Source organism: Silurus aristotelis, assembly GCF_946808225.1.
Source record: "Silurus aristotelis genome assembly, chromosome: 17".
Classification (NCBI taxonomy): Eukaryota; Metazoa; Chordata; class Actinopteri; order Siluriformes; family Siluridae; genus Silurus; species Silurus aristotelis.
Window position 1 is genome coordinate 24,495,506 of NC_139590.1, and position 20,273 is coordinate 24,515,778.

The window sequence follows — 20,273 nt, forward strand, 5'->3', positions numbered from 1 at the left end:
AGGGTCATTTAGCTTTTAGATTGTGTGTGTGTGTGTGTGTGTGTGTGTGTGTGTGTGTGTGTGTGTGTGTGTGTGTGTGTGTGTGGGTGGGGGGGGGGGTGATAACAGGCTGAAGTTGTGGGTTTGAGAGTAAAGTTTTCGCTTTTGTTTCTTTTTTTATAGAATGGACACATTAGCCACTAAATTTCCTGTACGAAGAGAAACGTTGGATATTTTGGTCCGAATAATGCTGTAAATGGAAAGTATTTGTAATTTTTTTGTATTATATTCATAAAAATGTTTTTAAATGCAATTCTATTTGATTCGATCTTTTGATCTCATGTATTTTTATTTCAATTCTATGCCCCGGGCCGTGCGTTAAAAGCATCTCGCTGCGTGTTGTACTATGTGTCATCATGTGTGTGACTAATAAAATTAGTTCATTTAGATTTCATTATTAATTATTCTTTTATTCATCTTTAGGAGTCTCTCTGCAAACTTTGGAGGACACCTGAAAACCTGGAGTGAGCGTAATGCAAGGTCAGGATTAAACCCTTTTGTCCCATTATTTTTGGATGAGCAGGAGTTAAAACCCGGAGAGAATAAAGTGCTTGAAGACACTGTGTCATCAATCAGTTGTTTTTAAGCCCAGTGATCATGAGGTCACTCACCACCAAGGCTGTTCTTCCACACTGATGAGGGGTGGATGATGTGCTAAGGCTGAGTTGGTTAAAGGCAGATATTCTGGTCGACGTGTTCAGAGACAGAGGTGTGAACTCTGTGGCTTTTTTCAGCGCTCCGCTGTTCCCCTCTCTCTCTCTCTCTCTCTCTCTCTCTCTCTCGCTCTCTCTCTCTCTCTCTCCTGCCTGACATAGCTAAGTGTGAGAAAGTTCAGATTCTCAGGTTGGCATCAAACTACCATGAAGCCTGCTGCCTTTCACACACTCTGCAGGTCATATCACACAATTATTTGATGTCTTTCCCCCTGTAACTGTTCTGTCTGGTGTTTAATATTTTACTCCTCAGAAGCCTTTTAAAGAGATGGACACAGAGAAAATGCAGAGCTGTTAAAAACCTCAAAGCTCACAACTCTGTCTTTCAAAATGACAAAGGAGGAAGTTGACCCAGAAGGTTTGTGTATCCTCTAACCCTCGTGCACGCGAGAAAGATTCCAACCTGGACTCACGCCCAAAAACATAATCCTCGATGATTGTTATTTTTGTTATTGTGGCTCAACAATTTTAAATACCTCACACTAACTCCTTATGATTATTTTTACAGTTCCTTGTATATCATCTTTTGGCACTTGTTTGACGTGTCAATCTTTTAGAAGATTTATGCATGTTAGGCCAAAGCCTTGGGGTGAAAAATCAGCTCTGTTACTTCCCTCTGCAGACACACACTGCTTCTGAACGCTTCACGGCTGGTGAAAAGTCAAGAAACACTCTGCTGTAGGTTTTAGATGGATCTCACAGAGCTCTGTAACTGTTTGGTCTTCTAAAATCTCTGCAGTAACAGTAACTTTAATAGATAACATTCTACATTTAAGCACTTTTTAGGTTTCCTTCTGAAAGGATTCAATCACTTCTGTCATTATTCTCATACTTGGAAACTAGGGATGTGCAACTTCATAACCGATTCACATCTTGATGCATAGCCAACAATATGATACTTTAAAGCTAGATATGAAGCAGCTACCGATGTGATGTGATACGATTCAACCCTATTATGATGCAATGTGATCCAATTTCAATTTGATTTAACACAATGTGATTTAATACAATACAATGGAAAAAGTATATTCAATTCAATATGGTACAGAAAGTACACACACACACACGCCTTTGTACTGCAAAATAAGAGGTTCTAAAACCAGAGGTTCTTTTCCTGTTGTGTCTGCAGGAAGATGCAGCTCTGCCTCTGCCATGTTAATCTGTATTCAATGTGACTCTCAGGACACGCCTCCGTCTCCGTTGTGTTGTGATGCGTCCCTGTAACACCAAGAAAATCAAAGCCACCGTGAGTTATTTCTCAGTTCTCACGACATTAAACTCTGGTCTCCTGACACTGGAGTACACACTTAAGCTTTATTACACCACAGAAGCTCAGGTTTATATTAATGCACCAGTTCTAATATCAAGTCAAGTCAAGTGGCTTCTATTGTCAATTCTACTATACACAGTGGAACACAGTACACAGTAAAAACGAGACAACGTTCCTCCAGAACCCTGGTGCTACACTAAACACCAGAGAGCTACAACACACAACATAAAACTACATAAAGTGCATCGAGTGCAACCGAGTGCAAACAGTACACACGGAAAGACAACACAAGACAGCGCCGACTAGTATACCTACTGTTTACTCTGATTATACAGTACTGTGTAAAGAGAATTATAAAGACTCTTTATATGCATTAATAATAAATAAAAAAATTATATCTTTAGTAGGAGGTGTGTTTGTGCTCAGAACTACTTGCTTTATTAACTTTAAAAGAAGGTAAAAGCTGCTATAACATAACTAAAAACAGGAACTAGTTCTCAATGTTCCACAACATTAAATGAATAAAGTATGACTTTTTTTTTTTTTTTTATTAAAAAATGTAATGTTAGAATAATAATTAAAAAAACAAGACTAAAGAATGCAACGCTTGGGGATGTAATGTTCTTAAGAAATAATAAAGTTTATTGTTTTAACAGTGATTTGGCTTCATTACATACACACTCTGTCACAGTTTTTTTCCCCTTTGATCTTATTAGAATTAAATTAGCAGTGAGAATAGATCGTATTTCAGCGCTTCACGCTTGGCTAGCTGTAAAGATGGTACCGGTTTGAGGCGGGAGCCTTGATAAAGAGAATTTATTTTCACTTCTGCATTTGCTGAAACTTGGACTGAAGCCAGTGGCTACGTTGAGAATGTCAGTGTTGTTCTTGCGGTTTCATGTCTCATTTTTATTAACTTATTTATATATTTATATATTTTTATTTATGTTATTAACAAGAATTTGTGGTAAGGAGAAGAATTAAATCTGTGGCTTTTTGCAAAATTATCTGCAATAAAACATCACAGCAGTTTCAGCAGGTTTAGCTTAGATTTCTGGACGCTTGTTGATGCACTCAGTAACACAACTGTTGTTTGTTTGTTTGTTTGTTTGGGACCAATTTTAAATGTCAGAATTGCTTTAGCATCATTTTTATTCCCCTTTAATCCTCATGCACGGACTCGACCACTTGTTGGTTTTCTGTGTAGAGGTTTCCTGGACACACTTGCACATCACCAGGAGTGATATCCTATTGTGTATTTTGCTTTGAGAGTCTGGAGACACGAGGAGGACGGGGGACACATGGCAGATTCTGCATGTGATAAAAGAATAAAGAACACTAAGGCAGCGGACAGTCGGTTTGTTTGTTAAAAAGTGGGCCGGGATCCAGACCATGATTTTTTTACAGATTTAAATCGAGAAGTTGTGTTTTCGGTTTTGAAGAAACATGAATTCCAATCCATAGATAACTTCATAAGAAAAGAAATTTCTTCAGAAGTGGGCTCAGGTTTCACCTCATCAAAAAGTTGATCTGTTTGTTTGTTTGCAGATTTTGAGAGAACGAGCAAAAGGGCCTTTGTGCTGCTTTTCTGCACTTACAAAAAATACAATCGGAATACAGTAAACAATTATTTAAATCAGATGTACAAACACAGAAAAACAACAGCAGAGGAAAGAGGAACTGTTGTGATGACTGGAGGCGACGGGGACATGCGGACATTTAATAGAATAGCTGCTAAATACCACAAAATTGCAGCGAGACAAAGGAGCACAGAACTCAGCTCCATCTTTCATCCTCAACACTGACATCATGGGATTTCAGACCAGGGTACCAGCGTGGTTCAGGGTGTCACAGCAGCAGCACTATACGAACTGCATGCTCTCTGCTGAAATAATGGTTTGATGGCACAAGAGCCTGGTCTCCTCAATCACCAGGTTTAGTTGTTTTAGGAGTCTCCTCCAGCTCTCAACAAACAGGAAAACAAAAGGTCCATGTTATCAAAAGAACATGGTATTATCTTGTCGTTTGTAACAACATTTAACAGTCTTTACATTTACACAAAATCTCTTTGGGTGGAAAGTTCAGTCTGGAGCTTTAACTGGGTTCCTCAACTTGTTGGTTTGGGGAAGTCCCTCTCACAGAGAGAGTCTGAATGAAACAAAGAACCCTTAATTATCCAAAGAACCCTTGAGGAACCATTTTTTCAAGAGTGCAGAGCCAGGTCTGGGGGATTTCCAAAAAAAAAAGAATATATATATATATAAAATGTTGCTTAAGGTGGATCTGTTTCTAAAGATCAAACTGAAGGTCACAAATCGAAGTGCCCAGTGACGATGAATAAATAATTAAACATTGATGTTCAAACTTTTGTTACGTGATCACGAGACAGATGTTTTTGTAAATTAGTTTTTTCACATTAGAAGGCACTTCTATTAAAAACTCATTTTGTGGTTCCTCACATTGATGTGAGATGTTTCTAGTGCTTTAGCCCAACGCACATTCACATGTTCTCGTGATCTGTTTGAACAAAAGAAGAAAGATTCAGGAAGAATTTTAAACAATTTCTGCCCAAAATTACAGCGTTTGTCTTTTAGAAAGGCTTTTTGATGGATTCTTATTAGTGAACTATGATAATTAATCAGCGGAGTGTTTTTTAAACTCTAATGGTTTGTCCTCTGACTGCTCCTGATATCTGGAGGTTGGAGGTATGATGTGCTTTGAGCCGTGATGAGTGTTACACAAGCTCCCGGGCTGATTGCTTGCTTGCTGATCAGGATCAGGATCATATTTTCAGTTTTATTTGGAAATGTGTGACAGTGCACGTGTATTACACTCTCTCTTTTGTGGGTGTGTGTGTAGGTTCTAAGGTTTTTCCACTGAACTACTTTTGAATTATCAAGGAAGATCGATGTGTGTACCACACCCTCTCAATCTCCTGCATCTTTACTAAAACGATTCTAACTTAATTCGAAATAATCGCTCTGGTGATGTGACACCTTTAAAAATCCTCATGTTCATAACGAACTTGTAATGAAGTCATTCAAATTCTACATGTTTTGCTTTGTATAGCAACAGCTCCTTTATGGGAACGTGGGCAGTAAATTGTCCACCTCAAGCCCACGCTAATAATTAACCATTTTATGATGCCCATTATATTTTGCTTAATTATTACTTTATTAGGAACTACATGTGGAAGCAGTTCAGCTTTTTTGGCCTGTGTTCATTTGGAAGGTGATGTCACTGAAGAGGCGTACAGTCAGAGAAGTTTCCAGGTGGAAATTACGAGTTTGACTAAACAGCTGGTGAATAAGTTTTGTTTGCAGATTATATTATGGTGATTTAAACATTTGACAACATTAAAGTGTGGAAAAGGATGAGGACTTCTTCTTTTTTGGGAATTTTAAAAAAGCAAAAAGAAAATGTACACATTCTTGTTATTTGTTTGAAAATAATCTGAAACATTCCCAATGATTAAGTGGGATTAGTACATGTTATTGCATTGGTCACTGACTGACCCCTGATGTTTGTGTGTCCACTGCTAAAAATTCATCATTTCTGTATTTGTTATTTATTTTATTCGTTCTGAATTTCAGCAAAATCTAAATCTTCATGTATGAGACGATGACCAAAGAAGTCTCTTTCTCTATCTTTTTTCCAATTGTTATGATTTGTGCTTGGCCTCACAGGTCTCACGCCAGATTTTGTTGAATCGCCGGCTGAGACCCGGCTGGCCATGAGGTCCTAAGCCTCCACCCAGACTGTCTGATAATTAGAGAAATTAGCACAGCAGGACAAGCGACACACTTCCTTCACACCGGCCATGCGGCCAGGCCATATGGCAGCCAATTTACTGTCCGTTTCACTGAACGGGCCGGATTAGAGCCGGTCCCCAAACACACACACACACACACACACACACACACACACACACACACACACACACACACACACACATTCAGTTTCTGTATAACTACAAGACTGACAATAAAAGGCACATGGGTATTACCTCTAATATTATTTGCATTTATGAAAATAACCATAAATGCACTTTAAATAAATAGATATATATTTACACACACACACACACACACACACACACACACACACACACAGCACAAGCCACTAAACACCGTAACAAAATGCAAAACACCTCCGAGGAATCCCTCTAATTATTGCCACCCTTTGCTCCAGTATGTGAATAATGATGTGAATTAATTCCAAGTTAATTAACTCATTATAACATATTATAAATATAATTAAAGATTATCACTTCTGTAAAAACTCTTTCACACAAATAATGTATAAAGCATAAATATAATCAAATCAACCTAAATAAAAAAATATACTTGCCGATTATTTAGGAACACCCAGTCGTGACTGCAGATCTTTAATCAGCCGATCTTTGCAACAAAAAAAATCCTGCAGATACAGACCAGGAGCTTTGGATAATCCTCACATCTACCACCAGAATGTGGGTGTAATGAGATGGCAGTGATTATGAGTGTGATTTTGAATGATTGTTGGTGACAGGCTGGATTGATGTTTTTTTTTCAGTCAAGTTTACACAAAACACTGCGTTGAACACAAACCATCCAGTGAGCAGCAGTTCTGTACAAGGAGGTGGAAGGAGAACTGCTTTAAGCTGCTCAGAAAACCACTCTGTACGATTGTGTTTATAGAAACGCAATTAATAATCTCAAAGGACAATATTGTGGTAGTATCTTCATCTGTCAGCCAGGAACACTAAGTAGAGCCTTGATTTGAAGACTGGTAAAATGTTGCCTTGTGTGAGCAGACCAGGTGGGTGGAGGTGGGGTAATGGTGTGAGGAATGCTTTCTTTGCTCAGATAGTGGCCACAGTGTATTTGAGTATTGTAGCTGATCATGTGCAGCAATTTATAGACATCTTCTTAGATCTATTTCCACTTAGATAATGTACGTTACAAAGACTGTAACTGGTTTCCTGGATCGGACAGTGAGACAAAGATCACCACACCTGAATCCTTTCACCTTTGGAATCACCTTTTTTTATGATTGAAACTTTTGCATTGTGGTTAAATTCTGATCATATGGAAGAAACTGGGGAGATTTATTCAGTTATAAATTGTGTTCAAGTGCAGGACATTCTGTGCTTCACATCTCCTGCACGTCCTGGAAGTAGGTCAGGACGAGTCAGAGGCAATGGTGGGCTGAAGAAGCTGAGAGGTTATAAAGGGTTATGAGACCAGCTGAAAGAAGAATGCTTGTTGATATTATAGAGAGAGGAAAAGCTAGAGAGTGTACGATGTCACAGCTCTGTTCAACAGTAGGAGAAAACAGATGGTTTTCCTCCTTCACTCACATTCACACTGTCTGAGAAAATGACCATGTTATTGTTGGCACTGCCAGCGTCCCAATTGGATATCCTCAGACTAATCCTGAGAGCCACATGACCACAGGGATTTCCTGATTGGACAGTCTGAGATCAGTCAGCTCAAAAGCCTGGCATGAGCAAGAGGCTGAGAGTGAGACTGGCGCAATAGAAGAAGAAAGAGGGAAAAAAAAAAAAAAAAATCACTGGAATGAAATTGGATTTTGGGAAGTGAAAAACAGATTGAGGATGTGTTTTTGACTGAAGAAGAGAGAGGAACAAGGGATGATGTAACTAAAGAAATGAAGATTGTGCAACTGAATGAGCGTCAAGTAAGTGAAAAAGTACCTGGGGATGAATGAACAGATGGGATGGATGAATGGACGGATGGATGGACAGATGGATGGATGAAGGATGTAAAATGGGGTTTGGAACATGAGCAACACAAATAAGTCCTATCATATGATGACCACAAGTCATAATCTGCTATATCTAATCAGATCTTCCGGCCTGGTCAGTGTTGTACATGTGATTTCTGTTCCTGCAGATTATCTTTTGTTGTGATTAATGAAAATGCTACAGTTGTGTTCGTCCTCGCACTTTCAAAGTACTTGTTAAAACAATGGGCTTGACAGCAGCAGGAAGCAAAACACTAAAACACAAAACCTCTATAAATCATTATATTTCCTGTATATTTAAATACCATATGATTAAACTAGATCTCATTTTCAGCCTGTAAGCTCACTTTTCAGACTGAATGGGTGAATGATTTGACTCATTCGAGAACGTTTTATATATTATTACTTTATTACTGAGTCACACACCAAATCCACTAATTTAGTTGAATTCTATGGATTTCTTCTTTGTATGTAAACAAGCCTTACTATATGATTTCGTTATCAAATTGAAAATCTTCTTTATCCTATTTTTAGTTTTTTTTTTATCATAAGAAGTTCAGAGAAGGACCAACAGCAACCACAGTGAGTCAATTCCAGCCTGCATGGGAAGACGAGATGACGCAAGAGTCGTGCCTCAGGAACATGAGCGAGTGGTGTGATGTGGATTTCGCCCTTAATTGCACTTACATTGTCTGTGACCAGCCGTTTGAACCCGAATTCGAGCTTCCCAGGGCCATGACTTCCATCCCCAGCAATCTGACTTTCCAGTACACCTCTGACCACGAGGTAAGTGCATCAGTGCTGAAGATGTCATGATGAATAACATTACAGCTTCACCTCGGACAGTTGTAATGTGCTGACACTGAAGAGTCCTTTTGTAAATGTGCTGTTACCATAGAAACGATAACATTTCATAAAGGAAGTAACAAACACCTGCACTGGTCCAAAATCAAATTAGCAAATTAATGAATATCTTCAGACAAATCAGGTTTGAGACATAATGTGTGTTTCAATCATCTAGGAGTCAGAGAAACTACAGATTGATTAGTGACATGACAGATGATTCATATCTCTTTCTTTCTCTCTCTCTCACACACACACACATACACACACACACACACACACACACACACACACACACACACACACACACAGTCTTTTCTATTCTCACTGTCTCCTACTCTTTTCAGTTTCACTATTGATCCCACATCTAACGATCTTTTTCATCCTCTGTATCACCTCCTGAGAAAATGAGTTTGTCAACACACAACCTTTGGTTTTCTGTGTGTGTGTGTGTGTGTGTGTGTGTGTGTGTGTGTGTGTGTGTGTGTGTGTGTGTGTGTGTGTGTGTGTGTGTGTGTGTGTGAGTGGTCCAAAAGCAAGTCAGCATATTGTCACTTTGATGTGAAGCATATTCACGTTGTTGGATCACTTTCACTTGATCAGCCCTCTGCACATTTATTTTTTTCATTCGCTCTTTTGCAGTCGTCTTCTCTTCCTTCCTCCTGAAACACTCTCCATTTCTCACATACTCTCTCTCTCATTCTCTTTGTCTCTCGCTATCTATATGTCTTTCTGTTTGTCCAGCTAACTATTTCTCACACACTTTTTGTTTTGCTATTTCATCACTGCAAATTTATGTATATTTATATATTTTAAATAGACCACATACCGCTCTTCTCTCTCATCCTGGGTTATTTTTTCATCTTAGCATGCGAATGGTGTGAATTTGTGGTCTTCAGTTTAGTCAAGGTGTGAAGTCTGGGGAGAAAAACACACACACACACACACACACACACACATAAAATTTTATATATATATATATATATATATATATATATATATATATATATATATATATATATATATATATATATATATACACACACACACACATTAAATTTTATATATATATATATATACACACACACACACACATTAAATTTATATATATATATATATATATATATATATATATATATATATATATATATATATATATATATATATATATATATATATATATACACACACACACATTAAATTTTATATATATATATATATATATATATATATATATATATATATATATATATATATATATATATATATATATATATATATATATATATACACACACACACACACACATTAAATTTTATATATATATATATATATATATATATATATATATATATATACACACACACACATTAAATTTTATATATATATATATATATATATATATATATATATATATATATATATATATATATATATATATACACACACACACACATTTGTCTTGCTATACTTGCAAGGACCTTTCAGTGACATAGTGGGGACCAGCTCATGGGGACCAACCACAAAGTCAAACCCATCAGTCCTTCCTCTTGTATGGATGTATGGTTCTTACTAAGATAGTAAAACAATGCAAACTCACACACCTTTGCACACACACACAGCACTGCCCGTTAATATTTTGCATAGGAGGAAAAAAGAAACTTCGCACTTTCACCAGACAGGCTCCTTTCAGTTTGTGTGAAAGTTCCAGACTCGAAATGAAAATGCTGCATAGATAAAAATCAAGTTTATTATTATTAAGCGTGAGTGCAGCCTATACTGCAAATACGCCCTCTTTCATCTTTCTCTTCCCCTTTTCTCTTTCCTTTTCCTTTTCTTTTTTAACTTGCTCATACAAACCTTCACAGGGTTTAGTGAGTGAAACCTCTTTTTATTAATTTTTTTTTAAGGTAAAAAAATTAAAACTGTAATCCATGAAGCAACTGTGTCAGATTTCACACTTCCCGTCCGAAAGCAAACCTTTTTTTTTTTTAGTGGTTTCCCTGATCATCTGTTCTGTGAAAGAGTTGCACGGGTGTTCGTGAAGCGAGCGAACTTCTACCTGGAAATCCCGTGGGCTTTGGAGATCGTTAGTCTCCTGGTTCTTGGACAGCCCCTGAAGTGTGCAGATACGGGAAACCTTCTGGGACTTGTGGCTGCATTATTGTGATATACAGCAGATATTTTCTTGTTCTAGAGTTTTTTCTCCAAAACATGGTGGAAGGAAAGAGAAGCCACTGAAGTTTTTTCTGAAATAGACCCTCTATGTTGTCGTTCTTTTACCTCGGATATACAGTAATGGTACCAAACATTTCCGAGTGGAACGTCTGCACCTTCAGAGCAGCATCACTGATCCTGAAGTGCCTTTTAGTGTTTCTGAACCTTTATAAAAAGCCTAAATGGATAAAAGTGAATTTATTACGGTACTTTATACTGTATTTGTGAAACATGCACAGGTACCTGTTCAAAGTCCTTTAGCGATATAACACGTACACACACATTAACACATTAACACACACATTAAAGTAGGTTAAGCTTTAAAGATTAACTTTAGTTCCTTGACGTAGATGTTTGAGGACTGACCCCGAGTGTGTTCAGTGTGTTATACCATTCTGGTAAATCTCCTAAAACCAACAACACTAAACCACTACCTACATTACAACAGACAAACACCACAGGAGGTTGATCACAACACACTGACCTACTTGTTATGCAGGAATAATGATGAGCAATTCTGCTGTCACCTCTGCTATTATTTCCCATCTACTGGCTCATTACAGTTTTTCTTTTCTTTCGTTTCTTTTTTTTTTTACGATTTTCTCTTTCCACATCATCTTTCCTCCACTGTGACTGTGGCTTCAAAACATGTCATAAAAATAGGGAACGGGGAACGGGAAGCATAGAAAAGAGAATTATTCCCCCTGGCCTCAGTCTTAAACAGTAGGAATCATGAACGGTGAAAAAAATGCGTGTCCTCCTAAACCGAGACACAAAATAAACAAAAAATAACTAAATCCTGGAATGTGTGATAATCTGCAATGCTGTTTTACTAGTGGGTCAGTGGAGCAGAACATGGGGAAAGTGGACACGTTTGCTCAAAACAGACTCCCGTTCCAGATCCCTAACTTCCTGTTCAGAGGTCATGAGTGATAAATTGAAGTGTTTATCTCCATCTTTCCAAATAGTATATGATAAGTTGATAGCATACCTATAAACATGGAACGATCCATCATGTTTAAATTCACTCCGGAACCAGAGGGCATCTTGGGAACTTTTTAATTGTGAGGTGGGAATGCAGCCAGTATACATGTGTGTGTTTTGTCAGAGATCCATGAGGAACACCTACAGAATGACCAACGCTTTGTTCCAGTGTGGTGACCAAATATGGTTCATAGGTGGTTTTACGTGTCACAGCACAGAGAAATTTTTACTTCTCATATCCAAGCGATGTTTGGGGTCAGAGCGCATGATGCCCTCAGAATTGAGGGCCTTGCTGAAGGGCCCAAGAGTGGTGATATTTGGCAACTTTCTGATCCAAAATCCAGAACTGTAACCAATGAGCCACCAAAATGCTAATAATTTTTAGGTTCTACAGTTTAGAGGAACTGGATTTATTGACTGGTTGGTGAACTGTTTTCTGCAGGAGACAGGGGTTTTCAGTAAGGATCAGTACCTACCCCAGGGCACAAGCTTTGGCCCCCTGCAGGGTGAGGTTTACGTGAAAAATGAGGTGCCACCCCGTGCCAACAGGAAATATTTTTGGAGGGTGAGTAAGCCCATTCATCTGGACTCAAACTATAGCAAAAATGAAATGTATAAATAAATAAAGAACTAGCCACCACTCACCACTTATGCACACTCACACCGAGAAAAATGCAGCTGAACAAGTTCAGGGAGGAATTTCTGAGGAAGCGCCCGCACGCTTCTACTCACCATTCAAAGGTGGAGGAATACACAATGCTCCCCAGGGCTTAGCTGGAAAATACAGAGGAACTCTGTAAGTGATCTGATCTCATCCACATTAGAGTAGAAGGTTCTACAGTGAGATTTGTCACACTTTGAGGTTCTACACTGAGGAGATGAGGATGCTTTTGTATCTTGGAGAACTTTTTGATAAGTCCAGGTCGTGGAGCAGATGTAGGGGCAAAACAGTGGCAGATAAAGCAAAACTTAATATCACACTAAAGAAGTACGTACGTGTGTGTGTGTGTGTGTGTGTGTGTGTGTGTGTGTGTGTGTGTGTTGGGGTGTGATGAGATTTGTCTTCACACCTCTCGCTGTGTGTGCGCGCACAACACTTTCATTTTGATATGACTTCGCAGTATTGCTTTTCTTTCCTCCATTCGCATGGGCCATCTGTTTTCCTTGCACGTGTGTGTGTGTGTGTGTTGTGAGAGAGAGCACGCACAGGGGTATGAGCCACCCTGGGTTTTCCAGTTCTGTATGTCTCCTTAGGGCTTGCCGGTGCCCTTTCCGTCTTTCATTTCCTGTAAAATAAGTTCCTGTTCACTTACGGCATCATGTCCTTGTACTCGCGTAGGTGTGTGTGTGTGTGTGTGTGTGTGTGTGTGTAAATCCATGCCAACTTTAATAATTATTTATTGCCAAACTTACGACTCACATACGCTGCGTACCGCGCACGCGCGCACACACACACACACACACACACACACACACAGAAGCAGCATGCGACATTGTTATGTTCTGTTTTTTTTTTTTGCTCCGCCTCCTGACTTGCCTTTTTAAGGTGTGAAAGGAGATTTTGAAACCACTGTAAGCAAAACTTACTCACACACTCACATACACACACACACTCGAGTGTTCAGATAGAAGAGCTGAAAGAAGGAACGGGCATGAAGAGCGCGCCGTACATGGCAGAGGTGAATACACTCACTCTTCCATATCACTGATTTCTCTTAGAGAGCATTTCACACACACACACACACACACACACACACACACACACACACACACACACACACACACACACACACACACACACACACAGTTAGCTGTTGTCTTGATAGTTTTGTATGGTTTTAGAGCATATGATGTTTCAATTTTCCCCCCTCTCTCTCTCTCTCTCTCTCTCTCTCTCTCTCTCTCTCTCTCTCTTTCTCGCTCTCTCTCTCTCTCTCTCTCTCTCTTTCTCTCTCTCTCTCTCTCTCTCTCTCTCGCTCTCTCTTTCTCTCTCTCTCTCTCTCTCTCTCTCTCTCTCTCTCTTGTCTGTTTAGTTTGTATATATATATATATATATATATATACGAGAGAGAGAGAGAGAGAGCGAGAGAGAGAGAAAGAGAGAGAGAGAGAGAGAGAGAGAGAGAGAGAGAGAGAGAGAGAGAATTGTACTTTGTAGTCATATTTGTAAGATTACATATAGTTCAGGTTTTATGTTATGCCTATGTTCAAGTTATTTGTTGTCCAAGTAAAGGATGTTAAAAAAAAGCTGATTTTTCATATCTTTTTGAAGAGAACATGTCTTTGCATGGTTTTGAGATCTTCCTGTTATATTCATTCCTGCTCCCACGTCTTTCAGATCTACTCGGGTCGGCACCTTCACCACTTCATTGACGGATATGATGTGCAGCGCAGCAAATGGATGCGTTTTGTAAACTCGGCATGTTCTCCGGCCGAGCAGAACCTGGTGACCTATCAGAATGTCCCAGACGTCTTCTTCTATGCCATCAGACCTGTGGAGACCCAGCGTGAGATGCTCGTGTGGTACAGTCCCGAGTTCACCAGGAGGCTCTCGGGACAGGCGGAAGACCAACCAGAGAGCATGAAGCCCAGTGAGTAAAAACAGTATTGTGGATTTAATCCTTCTGGGTTCTCAGAATTTTAATTCTGTAGGATCTCATGGCTTTTGAGGTGTTTTAGTTCTCTTGTGTTGGCAATGGGAATTTATACTTTTCTCTCTGTTAGATATGCAATGCAGCAGCATGCTCTGTCGGTTTTCCTGCCAGTTATTGTCTGGCTTATCTGTATATCTCTTCATCAGCTGGTGTGTGTGTGTGTGTGTGTGTGTAGGTAAAGGTTCAGCAACAGGTCAATTTAAAGCGAAGCTACAGCGCTCATCCTCATCTATTTCAGAAACTATGAGGAGACAAATAAAACACAGATGAATTGTTTTTACCCTCCACCATCTTCTCTTTTGTAAATGATGGTGTGTAAAGGGGTGTTATATTTTTTTTTAAAGGTGAAATGTGAAAATGTGAAAGAATATCGTTCTCACATTGAGACATCCTGCCAGACAATGGCCTTTAGTCTGCCTGTTTCCTGCTCTATTCACAACTCAGACAGAAAGAGAAAGAGTGTGCGTGTGTGTATTGTACACGTCTTTAATATTGTGTGTACATGTCTGCAAAACCTACAGGGTGACTTTTGAGCCGACGACTCTCTCTTTCGCGTCATGTGACCAGGTCTAATTGTCAGGGTGTCCCTGTCCAGGAAGCTTCTTCTATCAAGCTTTGTTTGACTTTCCTCAAAGCTTCTTTCTCTGAAAATTCTCACGTCACCAGTGGTTGGTTTGCAACTTTTACTTCCTGAATTGAGATTCAGAGAAGTCTAATGAGAGAGAAAAAAACCACTCACATTTACAACAGTTTTTTTTGCCTATGGGAGTACCAAGAATATCTGGACAGGCAAAAAAACGTGTAGCAGGTTGGATAGGCTGGAATTTTTACACGTCACCTGAGGAGGCCTCGACATTTGAACATTTGATTTCTGTGTTAGAAATTTTGAGGGAATTCCTAAACCAGGGGTCATCAATTAGATTTTAAAATACTGATAAGTCCAGAACATTTTTTTTTTTTTACTAAACATGCTGTAGTTTTTTTTTTTCCTGTGATCTGTGTGTTTGGTAACTCCGTCTGGTTGACCATTTTCACTTTCCTATAACAATGACTGTAAAGAATTAGTTCACATCAGGTTTGAGGAAGCAAGCTTTGACCACAAGGGCAATAATCTGGTTTTGTAATCTCCTTCCCTTCTCTGTGAGAGAGCGGGAGAGAGAAAGAGAAAGAGAACGAGTGGATGATGAGACCACACGCGATGATTTGCCTGTTATTTTCCGTCACATTTTTTTGCGGCTTGGTGGTTTTCTGTTTACCTGCTCAGTGTAAATGGGATTGTGTGGTTTTTTTCACTGTCATCTTAGTTCCTTGTCAAATGTGTCAGCGACTGCTAGTGCTGAGTTCGTGATAAAGGACTTTTTTCCTGTGGTTAAAGACATCTGCTGACGTGGTGAGTCAGCACGGTTTCTGACCGAGAAGTATGACTGCGACACTTGGCTCCAGTGTTCTCATACACACACACCCACTGAAACACACGCAGTGGGTTTTGCACACCCGTGAACTCCCACACACTGGTAATCAAGGTGATGTGTGATAGCAGTACTGACTCTAAATCAGATAGAAACCGTTCTATCTTCTCTTGTCAAACCAAAACCGAAACATCTGTCGTTTACCATAAGTGAGGCCTCGAAACAGAAGGCAATGAGTAGGCGTGTGAAGGATGTGTTGTTTGTTGCTGTTCTCATGTTCTTCTTCCTTTCTCCACCCTAGAGCACTTTGGAGCTGATATGAGAGAAGCCGACCTCCAAAAGCACTGTTTACCTCAGTGGACCTGCCACCCCAAACATCCATCACAACCTTACAGCCTCCACAGTCCAAAAGAGCTAACAAAGGACGAAAAAGACGAGGTTGAGGACGCTGACGAGAAGATTGACGTCGAGTCCATTGAGCAAGACACGCCCCCCACCACTCCAGATCAGCACCTGATGAAATCGAGTAGAAGGTTTCCACAGGAAAGCACACACAAATCACATCCTGAGCTTGTCGCCCACTCACACCACGACCCTAGACTACACCCCCAAAACTATTACAGCCCCCGGGAAGATTCGACAATTTACCCTCCTCTGCCACACAACTACCATTTCTTGCCTCCATTTGACCCTCATTCCCAACTCATTCTGAGCCCTTACACACCCACCGTTCCCTCTATGCCGCCCCCCAGAGGACCACTTCAATACGGCAACATGCTGCCATGTGAAGCCTTGCCGTTTCCTGCCATGTCTCAACCAGGCCTGTTCCCTGTTAATCGTCCTTATCCATCGCTTCATCCGTACACCAGTCTGGAGAAAAGGCCAACGAATACATCACCTCCCCAGGGTGCCCCGGCCACCCCCGAATTATCACCCCTCATAAATCATTCTCCAGGGCCTGAGCATCTGTGCGAGGAGGCCATTAACCTCAGCTTAGCTTCTACACCAAAAATAAGCTCTCTGAAATCGCCATTACCATCGGTGTCACCACAGGGTCCGGGGTACAAGTCACTTCCGTACCCGTTGAAGAAACAGAATGGAAAGATCAAGTACGAGTGCAACATCTGCTTTAAGACCTTCGGCCAGCTGTCTAACCTTAAGGTGTGTGACACATCTGTCCTCTGCAACAATTCAAAGTTATGTGACATTAATGACGTTCTAACCAACATGTCTTTTTTTTCTTTTTCTACAGGTGCACTTGAGGGTGCATAATGGAGAAAGGCCATTTGGTTGTAAGTTGTGTAAGAAGAGCTTCACCCAGCTGGCTCACCTACAGAAACACCATCTTGTCCACACTGGAGAAAAACCTCATGAGTGTCAGGTGAGACTCATAAAATTTTTAATAAGTATAAATAAAACAACAGTAAAAAACTAGCCCTGAGTAACGACAGAGTGTTTATGAATCTATAGGAAAGTGAGAGGTGTAGAAATCACACACATTGACAGGCACTTAAGGCCTTGTTTCTCTGCGGGTACTTTCACCTACTCCTTAAGCACCCTTTAAATAAAGCCTTGACTTTGTTGTACATTAATCCCCAAGGGTGTGACAGTGACGTCAACCTGAGTTCTTTCTATATCCCAGACATGACGCACCCTTTCAGCCAAGAAAGCAGCCAAACTCCGATGAAATAAACATGTCTAACTTGCCCCCTGCATTCCAAGGCGAGATAAAGGGGCTATTGTCAGAAAGCTTTTGGTTCGCTCCTGTTCTGGTGCATCTTTTGCTTTATGACACGTCTTGCACAATAGGTCTGGGATAAATAACAAATATGGCTTCTGTTGACCGTCCCACAGGTGTGCCAGAAGCGTTTTAGTAGCACCAGCAACCTGAAGACGCACCTGCGCTTACACTCGGGAGAGAAGCCCTACCAGTGCAAAGTGTGCGCCACCAAGTTCACGCAATACATTCACCTGAAGCTACACCGCCGCATGCACAGTTCGGGAGAGCGGCCGCATCCTTGCCCGTTGTGCCACCGTGGTTTCCTCCATCACTTCTCCCTCAGGCTGCACCGACGCTCAGGGTGCTGCCCTGCCAATTCCCAGCCTGAGAGTTCAGAGCTGAGGAATGCAGCCGAGATCCTCGAGCGATTCGATGTCAGCGCCGAGGCTGAAGCTCTCGCCGAGAATTCCTCTGAGGCCGAAGTTGAAGCCACTCTGGAGAAATGGCTCGAGCTGGAAGATCAACCCAAACCCAGCTACTTTAAAGCCTCGGAACTGTTGAAGACCCCAGGACAATGGCAGGACAGGGCCAGCGTGGTGCGTTTCGGTGGTGAAGAAAGAGTCCACTGAGAAAACAAAAATGAAAAGATGGTTTAAATTACAGTTACTGACGTCATCTGAAAATCCTCAATGTTTGTGTGTATTAGTTTAAGCCACATAAATGAGAGGACAGGAGCTAAACCAAGCCAAGCAGCACATAACTAGCATTTCCAAAGACTTAATAATTGCACTTAAGCCTTCAGTACTTCGGCAGCGAGCGAAGGCAATCAAGTTACATCCTTGTACTTGTGTTTTATTTTGTTTAGTGTGTTTCTGACCTAATTAATTTATTGCTTTTGGTACTCTTTGTGTTTGGTTTCAGAAATGGATTAGATGTTCTTTTTTGTACTGTTCTGTTAAAAGTTTTTGCTATCGTTTGGAGTTAAAATATTGATTTTTCTTTCTCAGGAAACAGCAATCAGGGTACGGAATTGTTAACAAAAATATATCAGGGGTTTGTTAAGTGAATGTTTTCTGAATAAATTCTGCAAATAGCAACAGTTATAAATCTTAATTCTGTAAACAGAAGTCAAACTTCTATTTTATTATTTATTATTTAGAGCAGTTTTCTTTTGGCTTACTCAGTGAATGAGTTATCCGACACTGAATTTAACTCGTTGTAAACCAAATCCACAGCAGGAACTGAAGTTATTATAAATCTCAGGGCAAATTGTGTGTAATTATTACTGTATGCTATACTCTGTTTTTAATTTATTGAACATTAGCACTGGAAAAAGCAGGATCTCATTCCATGTGCATGGTTACTGTTACATAGAGATGACAGGATTCGTTACTGATTTTCTTTGTTTAGTTTTTTTCATGGGTGTTTTTGTACAGTTTTGTTTACCCGATATTTTGGATGTCAATACTTTATATGTCAGAGTTTATTTTTACTTAACTTTTGTAATGTAGCACATTAAAATATATTTCTCATGAAAACTCTTTGTCTTTCATGTCTTTCTTGTCAAAATGAAAGAACTCCACAATATAAAAAAAAAAAAAAGCATTTTGTATCCCGGCCCGTTTGTTTCTCTGGAATTTCTACGCTACCTGTTTCTTCATGTTTATTGGGTCATTGATGGACAAAATTGGCCCTAAGATTACTGTATGAGTTCAGAAGAACCACAAAACATTTTTAAGAGATGCTGGCATAATATGATCCCACAATGTTAGTAGGAAGAAGAGTAGTGAAGCATAAATGAGCAGGAGAGTTACAGTAGGCGATAGTTAGTGTACTTTAGAGTCATTAAAGTACAATTCAATCCATTTATTTACAACTTAAAATATACTTAAGATCAAAAGTTTGTGGACACCTGATGCTCTATTTAAACATCTTATTACAAATGTAGTCCCCACTTGCTATTATTATAAACTCCATTTCTCTGGGAAGATGTTCCACTAGATTTTGTAGAGGTATGTAGAAATTCATTCAGCCACAAGGATGTGTGTTCTAAAGTCAGGTACTGATGTAGGTGAGGTGAGGAGGCCTGGGGTGTAGTCAGAGTTCAGTGCAGTCAACAATCTTTAGGAGATTTTATAGCTTAATAGCATGAGATCTTCCACTCCAGAGGAACTGTCATGATGGAAGAGACATCCAGAGACATAATATACAATTTTGTTCCTCAACTTTGTGGTAAAAGTTTGTGGAAGAACCACATCTGGCTAGAAATGGAACATGGAATTTACATGAAACGTTTTACTTGGTTGGATTGAAGCGAGCTAGGTCACTATGATAACTCTTAGCGTAATCTTCAATTATTTGATTGAATTGCTTGTTGTCAGTAGTGTTCAGCGTTAGCTGCTTATATTTTAATTGCCTAATAAAAAAAACTCATTCGAAGACACTGACTTATTTTGATGCAAAAAAAAATCCCAGTAAATTAGATTTTCTAATCACTTTTTGAGTTTTATGTGTACCAGATGTTTTTTTCTGGGTACAGTTACATTACACGATGGCGTGGCAGCACATTATATTTAAATTTTATATAACAGCCAGAAATCACGGGTTTATATAAATGTGCTTGTTCTTATTATAATATGATACTGTTTCTATAGTATAAGCTCGTTCCATTACCAT

At 39.6% G+C, this 20,273-nt stretch overlaps 1 protein-coding gene and 1 long non-coding RNA gene across 3 annotated transcripts in view; one reads left to right on the plus strand and one right to left on the minus strand.

Annotated features, from left to right (window-relative positions):
* Positions 1 to 1,833: 1,833 nt before the first annotated feature.
* The window catches only part of LOC310740119, an 80,894-nt gene continuing 62,454 nt past the window's right edge, over positions 1,834 to 20,273 (minus strand). Inside the window, exon 3 of the long non-coding RNA XR_014537570.1 lies at positions 1,834 to 1,897. This is a non-coding gene — a long non-coding RNA (uncharacterized lncRNA). The remainder of the gene's footprint in view (positions 1,898 to 20,273) is intronic.
* Positions 7,539 to 19,135, plus strand: prdm1b (PR domain containing 1b, with ZNF domain). 2 transcript variants are annotated; one of them, XM_083566522.1, is made up of 7 exons: positions 7,539 to 7,704; positions 8,326 to 8,556; positions 12,257 to 12,379; positions 14,153 to 14,405; positions 16,179 to 17,038; positions 17,130 to 17,258; positions 17,732 to 19,135. In XM_083566522.1, exons 1-7 carry the CDS (start codon positions 7,675 to 7,677, stop codon positions 18,224 to 18,226), a joined length of 2,121 nt encoding a protein of 706 aa, XP_083422648.1. In that variant the 5' UTR covers positions 7,539 to 7,674; the 3' UTR covers positions 18,227 to 19,135. The 2 variants fall into 2 exon arrangements, with proteins under 2 accessions (XP_083422648.1, XP_083422647.1); XM_083566521.1 differs by lacking the exons at positions 7,539 to 7,704; positions 8,326 to 8,556; positions 12,257 to 12,379 and adding an exon at positions 13,158 to 13,493.